The 20,859-nt window shown below is 41.5% G+C and overlaps 1 protein-coding gene across 1 annotated transcript in view; it reads left to right on the forward strand.

The window, feature by feature from the left end:
- Positions 1–20,859, forward strand: part of MAD1L1 (mitotic arrest deficient 1 like 1) — a 1,251,441-nt gene that overhangs the window by 973,649 nt on the left and 256,933 nt on the right. Inside the window, exon 17 of the mRNA XM_073636726.1 lies at positions 15,594–15,784. Within this exon, the coding sequence (XP_073492827.1) occupies positions 15,594–15,784 (191 nt within the window). The remainder of the gene's footprint in view (positions 1–15,593; positions 15,785–20,859) is intronic.

Consider the following 20,859-nt stretch of genomic DNA (forward strand, 5'->3'; position numbering starts at 1 on the left):
CGTCGCCCCAGGCAGCATCAGATTAGCGCCAGTACCGCTAACACCCACGCACGCAGCATACGCCTCCCTTAGTGGTATAGTATCTGTACGGATCAATATCTGATCCAATCAAATCTATACTAGCGTCCCCAGCAGTTTAGGGTTCCCAAAAACGCAGTGTTAGCAGGATCAGCCCAGATACCTGCTAGCACCTGCGTTTTGCCCCTGCGCCCAGCCCACCCAAGTGCAGTATCGATCGATCACTGTCACTTACAAAACACTAAACGCATAACTGCAGCGTTCGCAGAGTCAGGCCTGACACCAAGCAGGTTTTTTTTTTTCTGATTACTGTATTGGTGTCAGTTTGTGACAGTTACAGTGTTAGGACAGTTACTGTTAGCCCCCTTTAGGTCTAGGGTTCCCCCCTAACACCCCCTAATAAAGTTTTAACCCCTTGATCACCCCCCGTCACCAGTGTCGCTAAGTGATCATTTTTCTGATCGCTGTATTAGTGTCGCTGGTGACGCTAGTTAGGGACGTAAATATTTAGGTTCGCCGTCAGCGTTTTATAGTGACAGGGACCCCCATATACTACCGAATAAATGTTTTAACCCCTTGATTGCCCCCTAGTTAACCCTTTCACCACTGATCACCGTATAAGTGATACGGTTGGCGCTGGTTAGTTCGTTTATTTTTTATAGTGTCAGGGCACCCGCCGTTTATTACCGAATAAAGGTTTAGCCCCCTGATCGCCCGGCGTTGATATGCGTCGCCCCAGGCAGCATCAGATTAGCGCCAGTACCGCTAACACCCACGCACGCAGCATACGCCTCCCTTAGTGGTATAGTATCTGTACGGATCAATATCTGATCCAATCAAATCTATACTAGCGTCCCCAGCAGTTTAGGGTTCCCAAAAACGCAGTGTTAGCAGGATCAGCCCAGATACCTGCTAGCACCTGCGTTTTGCCCCTGCGCCCAGCCCACCCAAGTGCAGTATCGATCGATCACTGTCACTTACAAAACACTAAACGCATAACTGCAGCGTTCGCAGAGTCAGGCCTGACACCAAGCAGGTTTTTTTTTTTCTGATTACTGTATTGGTGTCAGTTTGTGACAGTTACAGTGTTAGGACAGTTACTGTTAGCCCCCTTTAGGTCTAGGGTTCCCCCCTAACACCCCCTAATAAAGTTTTAACCCCTTGATCACCCCCCGTCACCAGTGTCGCTAAGTGATCATTTTTCTAATCGCTGTATTAGTGTCGCTGGTGACGCTAGTTAGGGACGTAAATATTTAGGTTCGCCGTCAGCGTTTTATAGTGACAGGGACCCCCATATACTACCGAATAAATGTTTTAACCCCTTGATTGCCCCCTAGTTAACCCTTTCACCACTGATCACCGTATAAGTGTTACGGTTGGCGCTGGTTAGTTCGTTTATTTTTTATAGTGTCAGGGCACCCGCCGTTTATTACCGAATAAAGGTTTAGCCCCCTGATCGCCCGGCGTTGATATGCGTCGCCCCAGGCAGCATCAGATTAGCGCCAGTACCGCTAACACCCACGCACGCAGCATACGCCTCCCTTAGTGGTATAGTATCTGTACGGATCAATATCTGATCCAATCAGATCTATACTAGCGTCCCCAGCAGTTTAGGGTTCCCAAAAACGCAGTGTTAGCGGGATCAGCCCAGATACCTGCTAGCACCTGCGTTTTGCCCCTGCGCCCAGCCCACCCAAGTGCAGTATCGATCGATCACTGTCACTTACAAAACACTAAACGCATAACTGCAGCGTTCGCAGAGTCAGGCCTGATCCCTGCGATCGCTAACAGTTTTTTTGGTAGCATTTTGGTGAACTGGCAAGCACCAGCCCCAGGCAGCGTCAGGTTAGCGCCAGTAGCGCTAACACCCATGCACGCACCGTACACCTCCCTTAGTGTAGTATCTGATCGGATCAATATCTGATCCGATCAGATCTATACTAGCATCCCCAGCAGTTTAGGGTTCCCAAAAACGCAGTGTTAGCGGGATCAGCCCAGATACCTGCTAGCACCTGCATTTTGCCCCTCCGCCCGGCCCAGCTCAGCCCACCCAAGTGCAGTATCGATCGATCACTGTCACTTACAAAACACTTAACGCATAACTGCAGCGTTCGCAGAGTCAGGCCTGATCCCTGCGATCGCTAACAGTTTTTTTGGTAGCTTTTTATTGAACTGGCAAGCGCCAGCGGCCTAGTACACCCCGGTCATAGTCAAACCAGCACTGCAGTAACACTTGGTGACGTGGCGAGTCCCATAAGTGCAGTTCAAGCTGGTGAGGTGGCAAGCACAAGTAGTGTCCCGCTGCCACCAAGAAGACAAACACAGGCCCGTCGTGCCCATAATGCCCTTCCTGCTGCATTCGCCAATCCTAATTTGGGAACCCACCGCTTCTGCAGCGCCCGTACTTCCCCCATTCACATCCCCAACCAAATGCAGTCGGCTGCATGAGAGGCATTTTCTTTATGTCCTCCCGAGTACCCCTACCCAACCAACCCCCCCCCAAAAAAGATGTTGTGTCTGCAGCAAGTGCGGATATAGGCGTGACACCCGCTATTATTGTCTCTCCTGTCCTGACAATCCTGGTCTTTGCATTGGTGAATGTTTTGAACGCTACCATTCACTAGTTGAGTATTAGCGTAGGGTACACCATTGCACAGACTAGGCACACTTTCACAGGGTCCCCCAAGATGCCATCGCATTTTGAGAGACCCGAACCTGGAACCGGTTACCGTTATAAAAGTTAGTTACAAAAAAAGTGTAAAAAAAAAAAAAAAATATATAAAATAAAAAAAAATAGTTGTCGTTTCATTGTTCTCTCTCTCTCTATTCTCTCTATTGTTCTGCTCTTTTTTACTGTATTCTATTCTGCAATGTTTTATTGTTATTATGTTTTATCATGTTTGCTTTTCAGGTATGCAATTTTTTATACTTTACCGTTTTTGTCTTCAGGTACGCCATTCACGACTTTGAGTGGTTATACCAGAATGATGCCTGCAGGTTTAGGTATCATCTTGGTATCATTCTTTTCAGCCAGCGGTCGGCTTTCATGCAAAAGCAATCCTAGCGCCTAATTAGCCTCCAGACTGCTTTTACAAGCCGTGGGAGGGAATGCCCCCCCCCCACCGTCTTCCGTGTTTTTCTCTGGCTCTCCTGTCTCAACAGGGAACCTGAGAATGCAGCCGGTGATTCAGCCAGCTGACCATAGAGCTGATCAGAGACCAGAGTGGCTCCAAACATCTCTATGGCCTAAGAAACCGGAAGCTACGAGCATTTTATGACTTAGATTTCGCCGGATGTAAATAGCGCCATTGGGAAATTGGGGAAGCATTTTATCACACCGATCTTGGTGTGGTCAGATGCTTTGAGGGCAGAGGAGAGATCTAGGGTCTAATAGACCCCAATTTTTTCAAAAAAGAGTACCTGTCACTACCTATTGCTATCATAGGGGATATTTACATTCCCCGAGATAACAATAAAAATGATTAAAAAAAAAAAATGAAAGGAACAGTTTAAAAATAAGATAAAAATGAAATCAAAGATCCTGAAGGCCGTTATATTATTTTAGTTGGGCATGTACAAGATGTGACAACTACTGTTGTCTCTTATTATGCCCCTAATACTAATCCCAACCCCTTTTTTTCTCACCTCCTACAAATTATACGAGCACACTGTAAAGGTACCCTCTTCTTATGTGGCGACTCAAATCAAATACTGCACCCACACCTAGACAAATCTCCTTACGCCCCAGAACAATATTCCTCTTCTCTATCATTTCGAAAACTTTTTCAACAGGCCTCCCTACTAGATACTTGGAGAGAATGCAATCCTGCTAAGAAAAACTATACCTTCTACTCCTACCCACATAAATCCTTCTCAAGGAGTGACCATATTTTTATACCAGTTTCATCCTCCCCAACCCTGCTCCATTCAAACATACATCCAATCACTTGGTCAGACCACTGCGCAGTAGTAACAACAGTCTCCTCCCTGATCCCCCAATCTAAAGACCGTACATGGTGCATTAATGAGGCGCATTTGACCAATCAATCCTATTGCTTTGACATACAACTAGCCCTTAAAGAATACATACAACATAATGCCACACCTGATATCTCGCCTATCCTGTTATGGGAAGCCCACAAGCCCGTGATTAGAGGGACCTGTATATCTACATCCACTCATCTCAAAAGAGATAAAAAACTTAAAACACAACAACTAGAAGCTGAATATCATCGTCTCTTCCTCCAATTCCAATCCACCCCAACTGAACCCCATAGGATCTTACTTGAAAAAACGAAAACCGAACTGGATTTAATTTTAGCAGAATCAGCAGATAAAACCATTCGAAGATTTAATCATACAATCTACACAAAAGCCAACAAACCTGATTCCTTCCTGGCACTAAGACTCCGTCGACCGGAAAGGGCGCATAATCCTATCAGACTCAAACTGGCCAAAGATAACTTCACGAATAATCCTGTTAAAGTTCTTGCAGAATTCCGTAAGAAGTTAGCTGAATTATATACCCCGACACGCTCATTCTCGGCAACACAAGCTGAGTCACTATTTCAAAATATCACCCTACCAAATCTATCAGAGGCCCACAGAGAGTCTATGGAATGCCCCATTACGTCTGAGGAAGTCCTTCTTGCCATAAAATCTCTTAAACCCCATAAAAGACCAGGCCCCGATGGTTTATCTAGCTCTTATTTTAAAAAATTTGCTCCCACTTTAGCCCCCCTTCTTACTAATACTTTTAACTCTCTCCTTAAACAACATTCCTTTGGTCGAGATACGTTGACAGCCATCATTTCCATGATACCCAAGCCTAACACAGACAACGCCTTATGGTCCAATTATAGACCCATATCCTTACTTAACTTGGATATAAAAATATTAGCCAAGATTATGGCATTACGCCTCAATCCAATTATAGGTAACCTAATCCACAAAGACCAAGTTGGCTTCATACCAAAACGTCAAGCCAGTGACAACATTCGACGCGTCATTCTGCTCCAACACCTAGCCCGAACACGCCAGATCCCCATGCACCTACTCTCTCTTGATATTCGTAAGGCGTTCGACACAGTCTCATGGCCCTATATTAACTATGTACTCCAGAGATGGGGATTTGGTCCAAATTTTTTGCAATGGGTTAACTCCCTATATCACCAACCACAAGCTTATGTCAAATACTCAGGATACCGTTCGGACTGTTTCCAAATCTTACGAGGTACTAGACAAGGATGCCCCCTCTCTCCACTTATATTCGCACTGGCGATAGAACCCCTTGCAGCCCTCATAAGGGCAAACCCAAATATCAAAGGCCTTGACATAGCCTCTACATCACATAAGCTATGCTTATTTGCAGATGACGCGCTGCTATTTGTCACATCACCTAGAACTACACTCCCCAACCTACTTCATCTCCTTGACAAATTTGCCCGAATATCAGGCCTGGAAGTTAATCAGTCTAAATCAAGGGCTCTCAACGTATCCTTACCACAACCTGAATTGGTACATATAAAGGAATTCTTCCCTTTCACTTGGGCCCCAGCTTCAATTCCTTATCTTGGTATTAAACTAACTAGTGACCCAGACCATCTTTTTAAAACCAACTATCTCCCCATGTTAAAACACCTAACAGCCTTATTGGAAGCGTGGCGCCCAATATGTACCTCTTGGCTAGGCCGGATAGCGGCTGTAAAGATGTCCCTACTTCCAAAACTACTTTACCTATATAGAGTCCTTCCGATCCCAATCCCCCCATATTACCATCGAATCATTCAAACGCGAGTATCCAAATACATATGGGGCCCAATTAGACCCAGAGTTTCTAAAACGGTACTGCTCCGAAGTAAAACCAAGGGTGGGTTGGGTCTGCCTAATTTCATGGGATATTATCACGCCGCCCAGCTGGCCCAGATTACATTATTTCATGCACAGAATGAGATCCCACTTTGGGTCAGTTTGGAAGCTATTGACTTATATCCGCTCAAAATATCTAACCTATTATGGTTGCCCCCCACAACTCGTGGCCCAATTAGTAACCCCATAACGGGACATTCTCTTAAGCTATGGGACAAACTCCGAGGTCCCTTTAAACTACAATCCCCACACTCCCCACTACTTTCTTTTCTAGACCATCCGAATTTTTACCCAGCCCAAATCAGTCCGAACTCATTTCAAATCTGGCGCAGGGCAGGATTATGTCGCATACACGATTTTGTTTCAGGATCAGATATAAAGAGGTTTGCCTCGCTACAAAACCTAACTGATATTCCCAACACAGAAATCTTTCGATACCTACAGATATCCCATTTTATCCGAACAACGATTGGTACACATACGTCACTAGACGACTTATCTCTTTTTGAAGGAATTTGCAATTCTGACCCTCACGCCCCTGGACTAATATCTCTTATATATGCTCACCTGACCTCTCCCCCAAACAACCTTCCTCCATATACTGCACAGTGGTCTGCGGATCTTGCATTAGACCTTGATACAGAGGACTGGTCTGACATTTGGTCCAATACGAAAATATCCTCTCAAAACGTAATTGCACAAGAGGCAAATTATAAAGTACTTATGAGATGGTATCTGGTTCCTGCCAGGATTGCCAAATTTCTCCCAAATTACCCAGCCAATTGCTTCCGTGGCTGTAACGAGCAAGGTACCCATGCACATATATGGTGGTCATGCTCTATAGCACAGGAATTTTGGGCTGCGATCTTCCAAATAGCCTCTATCTTATTTCAACATCCAATTGAACCCAATCCAGCTATAGCGTTGCTGAATCTAATCCCCTCGGACTTCACCAGATCTCAGACCCGCCTCCTTCTTCAGCTCACAACAGCAGCTAAACAGATGATAGCCAGGGCCTGGAAAACCCCGAAACTCTCCCTAGCTGAGGCTAAAAATAGGGTTACCCAAGCTATGATCCATAGTAAAATAGAAGCCACGATACTTGATAGGATTCCTCAACATCTGAAAATTTGGAATCCCTGGACCGAACATTTTCTACCCCCAGACTTTGATAAAAACCTCCTTAACCCCTAGTCACCCAATATCACATTAGATAGACCTGGTGGCGAACCGGATTTTCGTGCACTCCCCCCGACCCCCCTTCTCCCTTTCCCTACCCTTCTCTAACCTTTCTCTATCTTCCCTACCCTTCTTTTCTCTCTGATCTCCCTTTCTTTACTCTCTCTTTCTTCTTGCGCTCTTTTTACAGGTAACTTTATTGTAGATTATATAAAGTCTACCAACTCTGATCCTTTATATGTTCGCAGATTTACTATCCATATGTAAATGCTATCACTTTACTCTTGACATTGCTCTTATTTTTTTAATATTTCTTGATATAAACCCTGTTTTGTTATATAGACATAACAGGAAACCGTTATATTTTGTTCTCACTTAACTCTGTGAAAAATTTGTCACTGGACCGTACCGCATATTTTATCCCTGAAAATTGTTATAACACAATCCCCACTGGGGTATTCATGTACAATGACAAACCCAATTATGTGACATATGTATTGCCTGTTAAACCTTATGTCTTACTCTCAATAAAAAAGTTTGAAAAGAAAAAATAAGATAAAAAAGCAAAAAAATAATAAAGAAAAAAAGCACCCCTGTCGCCCCCTGCTCTCGCGCTAAGGCGAACGCAAGCGGCGGTCTGTCGTCAAACGTAAACAGCAATTGCACCATGCATGTGAGGTATCACCGCGAAGGTCAGATCGAGGGCAGTAATTTTTGCAGTAGACCTCCTCTGTAAATCTAAAGTGGTAACCTGTAAAGGCTTTTAAAAATTTATTTATTTTGTTGCCACTGCACGTTTGTGCGCAATTTTAAATCATGTCATGTTTGGTATCCATGTACTCGGCCTAAGATCATCTTTTTTATTTCATCAAACATTTGGGCAATATAGTGTGTTTTAGTGCATTAAAATTTAAAAAAGTGTGTTTTTTCCCCAAAAAATGCGTTTGAAAAATCGCTGCGCAAATACTGTGTGAAAAAAAAAAAATGAAACATCCACCATTTTAATCTGTAGGGCATTTGCTTTAAAAAAATATATAATGTTTGGGGGTTCAAAGTAATTTTTTTGCAAAAAAAAAATAACTTTTTCATGTAAACAATAAGTGTCAGAAAGGGCTTTGTCTTCAAGTGGTTAGAAGAGTGAGTGATGTGTGACATAAGCTTCTAAATGTTGTGCATAAAATGCCAGGACAGTTCAAAACCCCCCCAAATGACCCCATTTTGGAAAGTAGACACCCCAAGCTATTTGCTGAGAGGCATGTCGAGTCCATGGAATATTTTATATTGCGACACAAGTTGCGGGAAAGAGACAAATTTTTTATTTTTTTAATTTTTTTTGCACAAAGTTGTCACTAAATGATATATTGCTCAAACATGCCATGGGAATATGTGAAATTACACTCCAAAATACATTCTGCTGCTTCTCCTGAGTACGGGGATACCACATGTGTGAGACTTTTTGGGAGCCTAGCCGCGTACGGGACCCCGAAAACCAAGCACCGCCTTCAGGCTTTCTAAGGGCGTGAATTTTTGATTTCACTCTTCACTGCCTATCACAGTTTCGGAGGCCATGGAATGCCCAGGTGGCACAAAACCCCCCCAAATGACCCCATTTTGGAAAGTAGACACCCAAAGCTATTTGCTGAGAGGTATAGTGAGTATTTTGCAGACCTCACTTTTTGTCACAAAGTTTTGAAAAAAGAAAAAAAAAATGTTTTTTCTTGTCTTTCTTCATTTTCAAAAACAAATGAGAGCTGCAAAATACTCACCATGCCTCTCAGCAAATAGCTTGGGGTGTCTACTTTCCAAAATGGGGTCATTTGGGGGGGTTTTGTGCTACCTGGGCATTCCATGGCCTCCGAAACTGTGATAGGCAGTGAAGAGTGAAATCAAAAATTTTCACCCTTAGAAATCCTGAAGGTGGTGATTGGATTTTGGGGCCCCGTACGCGGCTAGGCTCCCAAAAAGTCCCACACATGTGGTATCCCCATACTCAGGAGAAGCAGCTAAATGTATTTTGGGGTGCAATTCCACATATGCCCATGGCCTGTGTGAGCAATATATCATTTAGTGACAACTTTGTGCAAAAAAAAAAAAAAACAAAAGTGTCACTTTCCCGCAACTTGTGTCAAAATATAAAATATTCCATGGACTCAATATGCCTCTCAGCAAATAGCTTGGGGTGTCTACTTTCCAAAATGGGGTCATTTGGGGGGGGGTGTTTGTGCCACCTGGGCATTCCATGGCCTCCGAAACTGTGATAGGCAGTGAAGAGTGAAATAAAAAATTTACACCCTTAGAAATCCTGAAGGCGGTGCTTGGTTTTCGGGGTCCCGTACGTGGCTAGGCTCCCAAAAAGTCCCACACATGTGGTATCCCCATACTCAGGAGAAGCAGCTGAATGTATTTTGGGGTGCAATTCCACATAGGCCCATGGCCTGTGTGAGCAATATATCACTTTTTGTAAATATTTTTTTTTTTTGTCATTATTCAATCACTTGGGTCAAAAAAAAAAAAATATTTAATGGGTTCAACATGCCTCTCAGCAATTTCCTTGGGGTGTCTACTTTCCAAAATGGGGTCATTTGGGGGGGGGTTTGTACTGCCCTGCCATTTTAGCACCTCAAGAAATGACATAGGCAGTCATAAACTAAAAGCTGTGTAAATTACAGAAAATGTACCCTAGTTCGTAAACGCTATAACTTTTGCGCAAACCAATAAATATACGCTTATTGACATTTTTTTTACCAAAGACATGTGGCCGAATACATTTTGGCCTAAATGTATGACTAAAATTTAGTTTATTGGATTTTTTTTATAACAAAAAGTAGAAAATATCATTTTTTTTCAAAATTTTCGGTCTTTTTCCGTTTATAGCGCAAAAAATAAAAACTGCAGAGGTGATCAAATACCATCAAAAGAAAGCTCTATTTGTGGGAAGAAAAGGACGCAAATTTCGTTTGGGTACAGCATTGCCTGACCGCGCAATTAGCAGTTAAAGCGACGCAGTGCCAAATTGGAAAAAGACCTCTGGTCCTTAGGCAGCATAATGGTCCGGGGCTCAAGTGGTTAAAATAACAATACAGTGAAAGTCCATGTCCTTTCCTGCATTTTGTTTATTTGAAACAATTCCGTGTTACTTCAGCTGATTGTTGGTAGCTCCTGCTACATTGGCACAGAGAGACGGCATCCTGTTCAGCTCTCTCCTAGCTTACTCAAAATAAAAGGTTAATCAGGGCTGGTGGACCATCTGTTGGTACAGTGGGTAGTCACACAAAGGGCCTGATGAGGAAGTAAATAACAAATATGAGAAACAGGAACATCACAATGTAAGCGCCTAATTTCTGTAACCATGTTGCTTTGCCATATAAAAAGTCACCAAAACCTTCTAATCCCTTAAAGGGGTTCCACCCATCTTTAGAAATATCCCTGGCCTTATTCTGTAGTTCTCCTATCTTTGCAAGATGCCCTTTAATAATATCCTCTTATATATCAAAAATGTATATACAACATTAAAAACTAACAAATAGAAATATTTTATTAAAAGCTAGCAAATAGAACAATTGAAAAAGTAAAACCTTGAGAGGGGAGGGAGAGTAGAGTAAAGAGAGAGAGCTTCTAGCAGAGGTTGTGTTTGTGTGTTAAGTGAAGGTTACAGAGCACATTTCAACATTGCAGAACAAGGTGGAGTCTCGTGTGCTTAAATGAACGATACAGTGAAAGTCCATGTCAGAAGTCAGCATTGTAAATGCCCTTCTCCAGCCCCCCTTATAACTGGCACTTTTATCTTCTCCTGGTCTTCCTCAAGGGTCTTCAGCCACTACTTTGTTAGTAGTGTGTGGCCGCAAATAATCTGTGGTAACCCTTGAACTGATACCACTGTTTTCCAAGCCACACTCTAGCTTCCGTGTAGGTAATGGCAGTAGCTAGTTATACCCAGTATTGTCAGTAATTGTGCACACTCTGGTATACCCCTATGTGACAATGCTAGGGACTGCCTATTGGCTGCTCAGGCCCCAAACACTTTATTGTGGGGAGTCAGAGGGTGTTACAGTGGGGATGGAAAGTATTCAGACCCCCTTAAATTTTTCACTCTTTGTTATATTGCAGCCATTTGCTAAAATCATTAAAGTTCATTTTCTTTTTTCCTCATTAATGTACACACAGCACCCCATATTGACCGAAAAACACAGAATTGTTGACATTTTTGCAGATTTATTAAAAAAGAAAAACTGAAATATCACATGGTCCTAAGTATTTGGACCCTTTGCTTAGTATTTGGTGGAAGCACCCTTTTGATCTAATACAGCCATGAGTCATGGGCGGCACAGTGGTGTAGTGGGTAGCACTCTCGCCTAGCAGTAAAAAGGGTCGCTGGTTCGAATCCCAACCACGGCACTACCTGCCTGGAGTTTGCATGTTCTCCCTGTGCCTGCGTGGGTTTCCTCCGGGTACTCCGGTTTCCTCCCACACTCCAAAGACATGCTGGTAGGTTAATTGGATCCTGTCTAAATTGGCCCTAGTATGTATGAATGTGAGTTAGGGACCTTAGATTGTAAGCTCCTTGAGGGTGTAGGGACTGATGTGAATGTATAATGTATATGTAAAGCGCTGCGTAAATTGACGGCGCTATATAAGTACCTGAAATAAATAAAATAAAATAAATGAGTCTTTTTGGGAAACATGCAACAAGTTTTTCACACCTGGATTTGGGGATCCTCTGCCATTCCTCCTTGCAGATCCTCTCCAGTTCTGTCAGGTTGGATGGTAAACGTTGGTGGACAGACATTTTTAGGTCTCTCCAGAGATGCTCAATTGGGTTTAAGTCAGGGCTCTGGCTGGGCCATTCAAGAACAGTCACAAAGTTTTTGTGAAGCCACTCCTTCATTATTTTAGTTGTGTGCTTAGGGTCATTGTCTTGTTGGAAGGTAAACCTTCGGCCCAGTCTGAGGTCCTGAGCACTCTGGAGAAGGTTTTCATCCAGGATATCCCTGTACTTGCCGCATTCATTTTTCCCTCGATTGTAACCAGTCGTCCTGTCCCTGCAGCTGAAAAACACCCCCACAGCATGATGCTGCCACCACCATGCTTCACTGTTGGGACTGTATTGGACAGGTGATGAGCAGTGCCTGGTTTTTTCCACACATACCACTTAGAATTAAGGCCAAAAAGTTCTATCTTGGTCTCATCAGACCAGAGAATCTTATTTCTCACCATCTTGGAGTCCTTCAGGTGTTCTTTTTTTTTTTTTTTTAGAAAACTCCATGTGGGCTTTCATGTGTCTTGCAGAGGAGAGGCTTCCGTTTGGCCACTCTGCCATAAAGCCCCGACTGGTGGAGGGCTGCAGTGATGGTTGACTTTCTACAACTTTCTCCCATCTCCCGCCTGCATCTCTGGAGCTCAGCCACAGTGATCTTTGGGTTCTTCTTTACCTCTCTCACCAAGGCTTTTCTCCCCCGATAACTCAGTTTGGCCGGACGGCCAGCTCTATGAAGGGTTCTGGTCGTCCCAAACGTCTTCCAATTAAGGATTACGGAGGCCACTGTGCTCTTAGGAACCTTAAGTGCAGCAGAAACTTTTTTGTAACCTTGGCTAGATCTGTGCCTTGCTACAATTCTGTCTCTGAGCTCTTCAGGCAGTTCCTTTGACCTCATGATTCTCATTTGCTCTGACATGCACTGTGAGCTGTAAGGTCTTATATAGACAGGTGTGTGGCTTTCCTAATCAAGTCCAATCGGTATAATCAAACACAGCTGGACTCAAATGAAGGCGTAGAACCATCTCAAGGATGATAGGAAGAAATGGACAACACCTGAGGTAAATATATGAGTGTCACAGAAAAGGGTCTGAATACCTAGGACCATGTGACATTTCAGTTTTTCTTTTTTAATAAATCTGCAAAAATGTCAACAATTCTGTGTTTTTCTGTCAATATGGGGTGATGTGTGTACATTAATGAGGGAAAAAAAATGAACTTAAATGATTTTAGCAAATGGCTGCAATATAGCAAAGACTGAAAAATTTAAGGGGGTCTGAATACTTTCCATCCCCACTGTATCATGTGTTTTCTGATGCCTGGAAGTACTACAGTTTTAACAAAGTGTTAGTGGGGATCAGAACGATAGTCGAGATACAGTAAGTTTTGGTTCCAAAGAGTGGGGGTTGTTTTTTTTTCTTTAGTTTTGGATAGCGTTGGGAAGGTTTGGAGCCCCTGTTGAGTTTTTAATGCTTTGTGGGGCCCCATTAGAGGGATTTACCCTCACTCTTACAGTAACAATTTCCAGTAGAAACAAAAATGCTTTTATTTTTTATGGCTATCTTTTTTTTCCCTGTTGCAGATTTTCCCTCACTTTTTGTCTAGTGATACCATTGCTACCGGGACATTAAAGGATGTAGTCATACCTTTGTGTTTTTCCTCCTGATATGTTTTCCATGTAATCAATGGAAAAGTATAAAAAAAGTGTGTTGCATTGCACTTTTTTAGTGAATGTCAATATGCATCATAACATCCATCCACAAATGCTGATGCCTAACCAAGAGGTTGTTTGTTAACCATGATTGGCCGTCACAGGGGTCACATGATCGAAAGCTTTCCGTTAGGCGCTGGTAACTGTGCCGGAAGCGCACAGGGTGGACACACTCTAGGCACATGTTTGTTTACATTTAGGTATGCAAATATGCAGCCACTCTGCATCAGGACCCACCCACCGAGAGGCCGCATATTTGCATACCTAAATGTAAACAAACATGTGCCTAGAGTGTGTCCACCCTGTGAGCTTCGGAAAGCTTTCCGATCATGTGACCCCTGTGACGGCCAATCATGGTGGTCACATGATTATAAACCCCTGCCTCCCAGCATCAGAAACCCCTTAAAGAGTCGGGAGGCATCAGCGTTAAAGTGGTTGTAAACCCTTTACAACCACTTTAAACTACAGGCAAGCCTATAATTGGGCTTACCTGTAGCTGCACTGGATATCTCCTAAACCTGCGCGGTTTAGGAGATATCCCTGTATTTGCATGTGCCAGCGTCATCGGCACATGCACACTTAAGCCAACTGAAGCAATGGCACGTACGTGCCATTGCCTCAGTTGTACTGTGCCATTCCCGGCGGCTCCTGCTTGCTCGGGAGTGACGTCATCGCAAGTTCAGCCCATCACATCGCCGGAGCCACAATACCTGGAAGTAACCTCCAGGAGAGATGTCGCCGGCCGGAGGAGACGAGGGCCGCTGCGGGGGCTTCGTTCTTGGGTAAGTAATTCATAATGAGCTAGTATGCTATGCAGGGTTTGTCTTGCAGGGTGTTTTTTTTTTTTTTTTTGGTTACCCGGGTTTACAACCACTTTAAGGTGTTAAAATGCTTCTTAATTTACATGTTTGTATTTTGTTTCAAAACCCTTAAAGAAAAATTCTGTGCATTGGTGTAGACAGGCTCCACAAGACTCAGAAGCATAAAAACTCAAAAGTAGTTCTATTCTTTCCCCATTCTATTTAAAAATAAAAATACAATTTTGGCTGGACATGCACTTTAAATTCAATGTAGTGAATAAATCCATTGGCACAAATCTTAAATCGATATGCAAATACTGTTATTTCCTATATTTATATAGTGCTAACATCGTATGCCGTGTACATACAATTATTCACCACAGTCCCTTCCCCAGAGGAGCTGACAGTTTAATACACCTACCACAATCACAGAAGAACATACTTGGGAGAGTTTGGGTTAAACCAGTATAACACACTTTTGGTTTCTTGGATTGTAAGAGGAGGCCTTCTCACACACATTCAGGGGAACACATATATATATATATATATATATATATATATATATATGTGTGTCTCTCCTAGAAAAAAAGACCCCCACAGCTAGATAGGGGGAAGCAGTTATACCGCCATGTAGGCATTAAATTGTACAAATAAAGTATTTTTGTGAGTAATTTTTTCCCTTTAAGCTTCTCATAATTTTGCTACTGCTTTTCAGCTTGCATTTTGTTACCCAAGGGTTTATGCTATGAAAGTGATTTGCAAATTGTCAAAAAAAAAAATCAAGCAGAGATTTACTAGCATGTCTTGGTGATACTATCTAAATATGAAATGCTGTATTCTTCCATATTTTAGTGATCATGCCTCCTGAGCTGATGGTAGCACCTAATAATGAAAAATGGCTTTATGAAAACAAATATCATTAACACAGTCAGGCTTTCTTAGTGTCTCTATACATATGCTTGCACCTGTTGTGAGTCTATAGGAGGCCGTGCAAAAGATAAATGGTTTTTCTGTTGAATCTTGAAATAAATGTTTTAAAGGTAACTTGTGTGTAGTTGTTAATAGGTGAATTAAAGGTGATGTAAAGATTGAATTGCAATCCAGTATAATTCAATATTTAGTTTGTTTCATGAAAACTACAAATGGCAAAGTTTGATAGATGCTTATAAATGTCGTCCAGATTAAAAAATGTACATCTCCTTCTCTCACTTTCTAGTGTCGTCTTTCTGTTTCTTTCTGATTGGGATTTTTCTCTATTGCACAGAATTGAAGAAACAAGTAGAAAGTGCTGAGCTGAAAAACCAAAGACTCCGTGAAGTCTTCCAGAAAAAAATCCATGAATTCCGGACTGTATGCTACATGCTGACCGGATACCGTATCGATATAACTACTGAGAACCAGTACCGTCTGACCTCCATGTATGCTGAGCATAAGGATGATAACCTGCTTTTTAAGGTATGACTTCTCCAACTTTTTTTTATTGGTTTATTGGTTATCTGCAGCTAAGACTGGCCATACACCTATAGATTATCTGCAGATTTTCTATGGTCAGATGGAAAAAATGGGAGATTCCTCCATCCACACAGTTTAGCGTACATGGAGAAATCTGTTGCACTTTTTCCATATAACAATAGAAAAAAATGTTCTGGTTTTCTTTTGTCATGCAGTGGCTTCTAATATGTCTTGCTTTTTTCTGTTATTCCTTTAGAATGATCTTTTAGGTGAGATTATTAAAATCTTTTTGTAATATATCCTATGCAAACCCAAAAAACTAAAATTCTGTATATTGCAGCTCACCAGACCTTATCTCTGTAGTGACTTAATTGTTTTTCTGGAGACTCTCTACTCCATATATGATTTCCTATCCCTTCAAGTTTATACTAAAGCTGCTCATACACTAGTAGAATTTTGTTAGAAAAATCTAATTTAATGAATGTTTGTTTGATTTTGTATTCATTAATGGAGTCAAACTGATGTTTGTTTTTGACCACGGTGACAAGGTAATTCAAAGGAGCAGCAATGAAAAGTATGTGTATGTGTTTTTTGTTTGGGAAGGTCCATTCATTACAAAATAGAATACTATAAGCAAACAAAAATGTTTAGCCTTTTCAAAAAACATTTGTCAAGTCATCAAATGTACTGAGAATTTTTGTACTAATATTGGTAGAGTTGTAGAAAAATCTATTAGTGTATGGCCACCTTAATTTCTTTATTGTATCTATGGAAGTAGCCATGTTTGTCATTAAGGCTGGACTTCAAACATGTCTTTCTTAATCTCCAATACATAATACATTTCTTTTAGGTTCACAGACCGTTATGAATTATCACAGGTAAATCAGGGGCACCCCAAAGGTAGAATGGCTCAAAAGCAGTGCCTTATGTATTCCTGATTACCAGGTATTGGCATTATACATTTTACTGACACCAGTGTGCCACTTTTGTAAGAAAACAATTAATCTCTCTCACACTAGGGCCCTTTTTTTTAGCTGCAAATAAAGTGTAACAGTAAACCTATGATTATTGCTAGTGGCTATAGCCAGCAGCAATTGCATGCAAAATCGTGTACCCAAGTCGATAGATCAACTTGGGTACACTTCCTATTGTGTATATGTATGTATATTTGGAAGCTGCCTTTCTTTCTTAAATAAAATGTTCAAAAAAGTGATCCAGCAGCTATATAAGCACTTGGGTCAGGTCTACTTTTTAGAGCATCACCAGCTCTAAAAAAAGAAAAGATATCAGATTCATGACCGCAGCTGTAGCCATGACTGGTCGAACCACTGAAACCCAGGGACATACAGGTACTATATGTCCATTTGGAATAAGTGGTTAAAAATGCTAAATATATTCCGGGTGTATCAAAACAGCGTTAAATGTTTTAAACTGGCCATTTATTACTATATTTTCAAACAAACATTGTATGAACATTTATACAAAAATTCTCATCAGTACATTAGATGACTTGACAAATCTTGCTCAAAAGTACTTAGAAAATGTTTGCTTAACCACTTGACTTCTGGACGATTTACCCCCCTTCATGACCAGGCCATTTTTTGCGATACGGCACTGCGTTATTTTTACTGACAATTGCGCAGTCATGCAATGCTGTACCCAAATAAAATGTATGTGATTTTTTTTTCACACAAATAGAGCTTTCTTTTGGTGGCATTTGATGCATTTTTTTATTTGCACTATATACAAAAAAAATGCCAACAATTTAAAAAATATATATATTTTTTACTTTCTGCTATACAACATACCCAATAAAAAAAATGTAAATCTAATTTCTTCATAAATTTAGACCAATATGTAATCATCTACATATTTTTGGTAAAAAAAAAATCCCAATAAGCGTATATTGATTGGTTTGCGCAAAAGTTATAGCGTCTACAAACTATGAGATATATACTGGAATTTTTATTTATTTATACTAGTAATGTCGATGATCAGCTACTTATAGTATAAATACGATATTACAGCGGACATTCTGACTCTGACACTTTGTGGGAACCAGTGACACTAATACAGTGGTGAAAATATGCACTGTCACTGTATTAATGACACTGGTTGGCAAGGGTTAAACATGTGGGGCGATCAAAGGGTTAAATGTGTGCCTAGCCAGTGTTTTACTGTACTATGTGTGCTGCTTTTACTCAGGGAAGTAAAGGATTTTATTCCCTGCTTTGCAGGGACACAAAATCCATCCCTTCTGCCCTGTCAGAATGGAGATCTGCCTTTTTTAAATAGGCAGATCTCCATTTTTTGTCTCTGCCTGACAATCAGTGGGTGCCACCAAACATCCAGTGCCCGGCACCTGCCGATCGGCTTCTGCTGTGAGTTGTCACACCAGAAGCAGAGCGATGGCTGTGCGCGTGCCACCTAGGCTGCAGTGCAGAATCACATATGTATATACGTGATTCTACACAGGAGGGATGCCGTGTAGTAGTGAATGTGCTATGGGGCCTTGCTTAAGCGGTTACAATGACATTTTTGAGTGAATTAATTTTTCTACACAAAAATCATATTCACCATTAGACAGTCATTAATTTGAAAAGAATTCTTCATGCTGCTTCCTTGAATTTTCTCGTCACTGCAGTTAAAAATTAATATCGATTTGACCTCATTCATGATTACAAAATTGACCGAGCATTCGAACATTTTTAAACACAGTTCTACTAGTGCAGTGATGGCGAACCTTGGCACCCCAGATGTTTTTGAACTACATTTCCCATGATTCTCATGCACTCTGCAGTTTAGTGGAGCATCATGGGAAATGTAGTTCCAAAACATCTGGGGTGCCAAGGTTCGCCATCACTGTACTAGTGTATTGATAGTTTTACAGTTTGTTTTTTTTTTTTTTTTTCATTCTGAACCAGCCACTACCTGAGTAAAAAGACCTGTCCCCAGCCAACAAGCTCGAGAGTGGGATCCTTTCTCTCTGTGTGGAAGCAGTGGTTTCATTGCAGAGATCCAACAAATACTCCCTGCAGAGTCAGAACTTTAAGCATTTGGTTAGCCATTTTTTTGCAAGTCTGTAAAGTCTTTCTTTCTCTTTGCTCGATTTTGCAGTCCACCAGACGGGCAAATTCTACTTGAAACATTCTATTGGAATATAAACCTCTTCCTGAATTTCACTTGATTTTGTTAAAAGTACCAGTGTCCTTTAGTTCCCTTTGAAATCTTCTGCTTTCAGGTATTTCTTGCTTAATCATACAGTAAATGTAAAGTATAAGCCAAGGAACATCAAGCACAATCTCTGTTGTAAGCTAGTGCACATCACAATTCCAGGCTCCAGTGATTAGCTCTGGGGTCAGTCTGAGAGAGATGCCGCATCTTCCTTGTGCTGATTTCAAGGAATTTCCATCCATCACGCTCAGGCACACACATAACGTATATTTTTTTCGACACGCCGTTTACTCCTAAAAATTTGTCACCTTGACTATAGAATCAGAACCCTAGCCAGTGTCTGAAGGGTCATAATAAAATAAATAAGGAGTCTGAAGTAAATATGGTGGTTAACACTAGCTGGGCTACAGCGATATGTGTTTTAGTCACATTGGTTACATATGATTCAGCCTAGCAATGTGCACAGTGTGAAGACACGGCTCTTGGCGAGCAAATGGGAAATGAAAGCTGACTGCAGACAAGCACTTTGTCACTTGCAAACAGTGTGTTCTTTGACCTACTGGTGTGTAGCGCAGGAGATGTGCGATGTTTGGCGCACCTTAAAACCATGAATTCTTAAAAACATACAAGTGTAAAGCTTTCCTCTCTGCAGGCTTCTGTAATCCGGAGGGTGAGACTGACTACAAAATGATGTTCAAACTGCCTCCACTTCAATACCTCCTGTTCATAGTATAATGTTCCACGGTAGCTGTGCTTGTTTCCTCATACCGCACATGCAGGCTGTAAGATTGATAGATGTTTTTTGCTGTTTACCTAAAAAAAAAAATAGGGAAATTCATGTTTTAAGGCAGTTATTTCAAGGACTGAAAAAGAGCTCCTAGTCCAAAAGTCACTTTTTACTGTATTACTGCACAATATTGTTGTGCTATTGTTCGGAGGTTAGTTTCATGGGATTAATATTAGTCATGTGATGCAGACAAACAAACATCATAAGATTTTAGTTAAAGTTGAGCGGGTAAAATCACCTGTGTAGCCTTAAAACTGTACCTTTTCTAAAATGCAAAGTTAATTGGAAAACAATACGGTCTCTATGTGGTAAGGTTACCAGATTTACACGTGAAATCCAGGGATGTTACTGACCACGCCCACTTTTAGATTACACCCACAAAATTGTGCCTTCATTTTTAACATGGCCGGAAACAATTGGTCACAGACTTTTGGAGGAAGATGCAGACACTTAAAGTTGATGTAAACCCGATTTCAGGAAATTTGAGCTGGACACATATAATATCTGCAGTGTTTTCTTATCTCTCTTCAAAGCACTATGTCCCGTATCTGTCTCCTGCTCCGTTCTTCTGTTATCAGCATAACTTCTGACAAATTCTCCAACACATGAGATAAAAGCAGGCTGAATTTTGTGTCGGGGAGGGAGATATAAATAGATTAGTAGGCAGCTTGTCGTGTCACAGAAAACCTCTAAGAGTCTTTGCTGGAGAGGGGATGTGTGCCTTTCCTCCAATCAGCTGTCTTGGCTGTATGCCCAGACTTCACACTCTGTGTTAAACAGGAAGAGAAAATCTCCTAACACAATCTGAACTTTCTAAACGGTATATAAAGCTGAAGACATGAGATATAAATATAAAACATATGTAGGGAGATTTGTTTCATCTCTGTGTATCATCTGAGGCTGTTCACTTCACTGGGTAAATGTGAGGGTTTACATCCACTGTAAGGTATAAAAACAAAATGAGCACCATCAGCAGAACAATAATGACACGGTGAATTGTGGTTGTGGCCTAATTGCGGTCACCGTGGGAGGGGCATAAAGGGTATCGTTAGGAAAAAAAAACTGGGTCTAAATAACACACAGAATTCAGGGGTCAGGAGTAAGTAACGCATGGAAT

This window comes from Aquarana catesbeiana, linkage group LG06, assembly GCF_042186555.1.
Source record: "Aquarana catesbeiana isolate 2022-GZ linkage group LG06, ASM4218655v1, whole genome shotgun sequence".
Lineage (NCBI taxonomy): Eukaryota > Metazoa > Chordata > Amphibia > Anura > Ranidae > Aquarana > Aquarana catesbeiana.